The following is a 4302-nucleotide window of genomic DNA, read 5'->3' on the forward strand; positions in this document are numbered from 1 at the left end:
ATTAGAAGAATAAAGACTCAAACAAAAAAATATATCAAATATTAATAACGTACTAGAAATTCCAGGAAAGATACACTTTGATTATTTAACTTTTAAAATAACACAAATTATATAATTTATGTGCCTTAATTGTTTTCAAGTTTAATCTTAGTATAAAAAATCATTTTTGTTATTTTTTTAGTTTCTATTGAGAGATGAGAGAGAGAAAGGTCACCGGATTCAGGTGATAGAAAGAAAAAAATATCATCGACATCGATTTATATCACTAAAACTATCAATGTTTGTGTCAAATAGTTCCATTTAACGAGTAAAGTTCAAATCAGCTGTTTTTTTTACATGTAAAATTCATGAGAAAACATATCTGAGCTCATTTTGATTTTTAGTTTCGAGTTGATTTTGATTTTTAAGATGTTTTTTTTTGAATTTTTGAGACCTTTAATGCATTTATAATGGTACCAAAGGTGTTTTGGGTAAAAAAAATTGATTGAAAAACCATCTTTTATAAAAAAAAAAAACTTAAACCTTGATTCTTCAGATACTATAATAATCGTAATCTGGGCAAATCAGACGATATATCATATTATTTTTTTTCAAAAAAATTAGACAGACGACATATTATCCTCTCCAGTTGCAACAAAAAAAAAAAGAGTCTAGTGGCGCGGGTTGCTAGGGCAAGCCCGAGCATGGGCCCTGATGAAATGAGTCGAGCGTAATAATGTCTTGCCTTTGTTTTTTTTTTTAATATTATTTTCTAATTTTTTTTTTAAATTAATCCTTTTTTTATATGGTTCTCTTCTCTATTTTTTTAAGAGTTTTTATAATTTATCTATATATTTTTTTAATCTCTTGTATAGATGAATTTTATTTTTTAGAATATTTTTATTTTATTTTCAGTTAATATTTGTAATAAGTGCAGCCATACATAGTGTTTTTTTTTAATTTTATTCAATTAATTTAATTTATATATTTATTTTTATTATCTTTTGATTGAATAAAAATATTATTTTAATAAAAAAATTTAGCAAATACAACCGAGTAAGTGTTCTGTCTTACGAGATTAAATATTTTAATTTATATTTGTCTCTTAATTTTTTTTATTTTTATTTTTAGTTATCGTTTATATTTTTTATTAATTAACATATAATTTTTTATTTATTTAATTACATGTATAATTTTTTTTTAATTTTCACTTAAAAACCTTGTGAATATATAAACATGTTAAAAAAATTTATATATAATTTTTTTTATTTGATAGAAAAATATCTTACCCACGTCAAAATACGAGTTAAGTATGTAGTTACAATTAACCCTAATTGTTAGATTGTTAGGGTTTTTAAACCAGACACTCGGAAACCCCCCCCGCCAAACTCCTCCCTTCAAATACCGCCTAAAAATCCCCTCTTCATCTTCGGAAAATACCTAACCAGAAACAACACATCGCCTAATAGCTCTAACCACACTTTGAATGCATGATTAATCCGTACCGTATCGGGTTCCTGATTAGGAACCTGTCCCGATTTTCACTTCAAAGACTCGCTCCCTTCTCTTCATCGTCTGCTGCAAACCTTAGATTTTCGAATTCCTCTACGGATGAAGACGAGTTAGACGAAATCAATGATAGCGCAGTTTATCGACACACTATCTCAACCCAGCGGCCGTCCACCGTAGAATGGAAACCGAGCTTGGTGAATTTGGTTAGATTTATCGGTACAGTGGATCGGTCCCCGGTAATCTACAAAACTAAAGGCGGTGGATTTGGTTGTTACACTCTACTCTACGCAAGAGATCCACATGATTCGAATCGCTGGTTCAGGTCAGCTTTTAAAGGAAAGTTTGTTACTTGTTAAGCATATTTTGTGTCCCTTTAACTAAGAGTTAGGTTTTGTGAACAGGATTCTAGTGGAGACGTGGTGTGAAATGGCGAAAATGTGCATTCAACATGTAAAGCCAAACGATATTATCTATGTTTCGGGTCATTTAGAATCTTACCTCAGTTTTGACCGGACTGGAAATCCAAGTTCCAGTTACAAGGTACGTAATTTGAATTGTATTAGATTTTCGATGTGTCCACACTCACTGTTAGTTTGCTTTGATACATCATTTAAACCTTTGATTAGTGCATGGAACTGTTAATGATTTATGATTAGTTATGGTGTGGTTAATTTTTTTTCCCTGCGTATAAGAAGATCAACACAGATACAACAGAGTAAAGGTAGAGTAATGTGCACTTAAATTAAATGTTTTAAAGGAACGATGATGGTGGTGTCTACTGATATTGAATTGATTATACCAGGCAGTATTAAACATTTTTATGTTTCTGAAGGGATTGAACCATACCAGTAGATTTCTATTCTAAACACTTTGATGAGTCAGCATAGAGATTAGCAAACACAGTCACACACCCTTACATATGTGAGTACAGAATGATTTTTTTTTATATGCATGTATAGATAATTGCAAATGAATTGTGTTACATTGCACAACATAATCAACGGTCAGACTGCCAAAGCCTTGAGGAACCAGAGTCAGAGACCTGCCTAAAATTCAAGGAACCAGAATCAAGTGCTTGTCAAAAATACACGGAGCCATATTCAGGAGGTATGATTTTTTCTTTCATGCATTGCAGCTTATTTTCAAGCAAAGCCTATCTCCCACTCACCCGGCTGCTGCACAATACACAGCTGCATTGAAGGTTACAAATGGCTTGTAGTTCAATTAACAAGGGAGATGGTTTAGTTAGGTTGTTTCTTAACACATGACTTCCAAGTCTTTGGCATATCTAGGTGTCTGTCACTTGAAAGCTTGGAATTTATTGTTAGCTCATTTATTATTTTGTCTACTAATTTGTTGAGTTGCTAATGCTAGCATGTTCAACTAAGCTACACACATTCACACTCATATGAAGTTGCCTGATCTGACTGCCTTAGTGTGTGGGGATTAAGAATCAAAACACATATATGAAGTTACCTGATCTGACTGCATTAGTGTGGGGGGACTAAGGAACGTACTGTTTGGTTGGGCTGGCCATGGTTTCTTATATGATGAATAGCAGTGACTGATTTAACTTTGTTTTACTCATTTTATTTTGTTCTCTCTTCCCATGCTTTATACATTTTTATCTCTTGTAACAAATTCAGCTGGAACTGGCATGGAAAAGGACAAAAACCATCTTTGCTTATGGAAAGCATTTTTCAGCAGCCCACATGAGTGGTGGGATAACAGGAAATTTAAGAAAAATTCAAAGTTACCTGATTTTAAGCACAAGATTAGTGGTGATGCTCTGTGGTTGAGACCAGATGATCCACTGTGGATCAAAACAAAACTTCAATTGCTTGATTGGAAAGCGGGAGAACATTGTGAAGAGGAAAGGCACAAAAACCACCTTTACTTGTGGCAAGTGTTCTTCGCCAGCCCGCATGAATGGTGGGATAACAGGAAAAATAAGAAAAACTCAGCGTCTCCAGATTTTAAGCACAAGGATACTGGTGAAGCTCTTTGGTTGAGTCCTAATGATCCCCCTTGGGTAAAAAGACAAATCCAATTGCTTGATTTAAACATGGCTGTACAGCACCAAGAGAGAGGTGCAGGTTCTCGTGTCTCTCATTGGGTGTATGATGACTGAAAGTATACGTGCAGGACCTTGAAAGAGGAAGGCGTGTGGTACTGGAGATTTACTGCAGGAGAGCTTGTGCGTGCATTCGTATACCTCTTGCGTTCTGGTGTATATTAGGTAAATACTATATTGTACGTTAACACAATCACCACCTGTATTTTTAGTTGAAATGGCGTTAACCACACCTGATATTAAAATTTCAGAGTGGTCAAATGTGATGAAAAACATGAAACAGGATCGATTATTGTAAATACAGTAAAACTAAGGGGTGATCAATGTATCTTCCCCATCATTACTTATATACTAAAACGAGCGGGTTTTAATTGTATTTTTGTTACTCTGCCATTTTTTTTTAATTTGGTCCTCAAACTTTGTTTTTGGGCGATTAAGTCCTATTTAAGGAGCAATTGTTTTCAAATTCTTATGAAAGGGTAGGATTGAAAGAGGGGGGATTGAAATGAAAAATGTGGCAAACATGGGTGACATATTATAAGTTTCAAAAACAATCACTTTGGTTTTCCAACTTAAATAATCACGTAAATTATACAATTGTGGCCCCTCAAAATTTTTCTAATTTTATTTTGGTATCGAGGTTTATTTTTGTTATTTTTTGGTCTCTGGTTAAGAGAGGAGAGAGAGAGGAGTTGCTGGATTTCGACTGAAAAGAAAAGCTTGTTGTTGGCATTGAT

The 4302-nt window shown here is 33.5% G+C and overlaps 1 protein-coding gene across 2 annotated transcripts; it reads left to right on the forward strand.

The window, feature by feature from the left end:
* Positions 1-1320: 1320 nt before the first annotated feature.
* LOC18104947 (protein OSB1, mitochondrial) lies at positions 1321-3941 on the forward strand. Of its 2 annotated transcripts, none has more exons than XM_052446747.1 (4): positions 1321-1813; positions 1893-2031; positions 2451-2597; positions 3125-3941. In XM_052446747.1, the coding sequence occupies exons 1-4, from the start codon at positions 1470-1472 to the stop codon at positions 3620-3622; spliced, it is 1128 nt and encodes a 375-aa protein (XP_052302707.1). In that variant the 5' UTR covers positions 1321-1469; the 3' UTR covers positions 3623-3941. The 2 variants fall into 2 exon arrangements, with proteins under 2 accessions (XP_052302707.1, XP_006375003.1); XM_006374941.3 differs by having other exon boundaries at positions 1322-1813; positions 2451-2598; positions 3138-3941.
* The last annotated feature ends 361 nt before the right edge of the window (positions 3942-4302 follow it).

This window comes from Populus trichocarpa, chromosome 14 (genome assembly GCF_000002775.5).
Source record: "Populus trichocarpa isolate Nisqually-1 chromosome 14, P.trichocarpa_v4.1, whole genome shotgun sequence".
Taxonomy (NCBI): Eukaryota; Viridiplantae; Streptophyta; class Magnoliopsida; order Malpighiales; family Salicaceae; genus Populus; species Populus trichocarpa.

Excerpts from the sequence above, each read along its gene's own strand:
- LOC18104947 (XM_052446747.1), top strand. The coding sequence starts at position 1,470 with ATGATTAATCCGTACCGTATCGGGTTCCTGATTAGGAACCTGTCCCGA. Across the intron at positions 2,032-2,450 it reads ATCCAAGTTCCAGTTACAAG|ATAATTGCAAATGAATTGTG; the intron begins GTACGTAATTTG and ends ATGCATGTATAG. Across the intron at positions 2,598-3,124 it reads ACACGGAGCCATATTCAGGA|GTAACAAATTCAGCTGGAAC; the intron begins GGTATGATTTTT and ends TTTTTATCTCTT.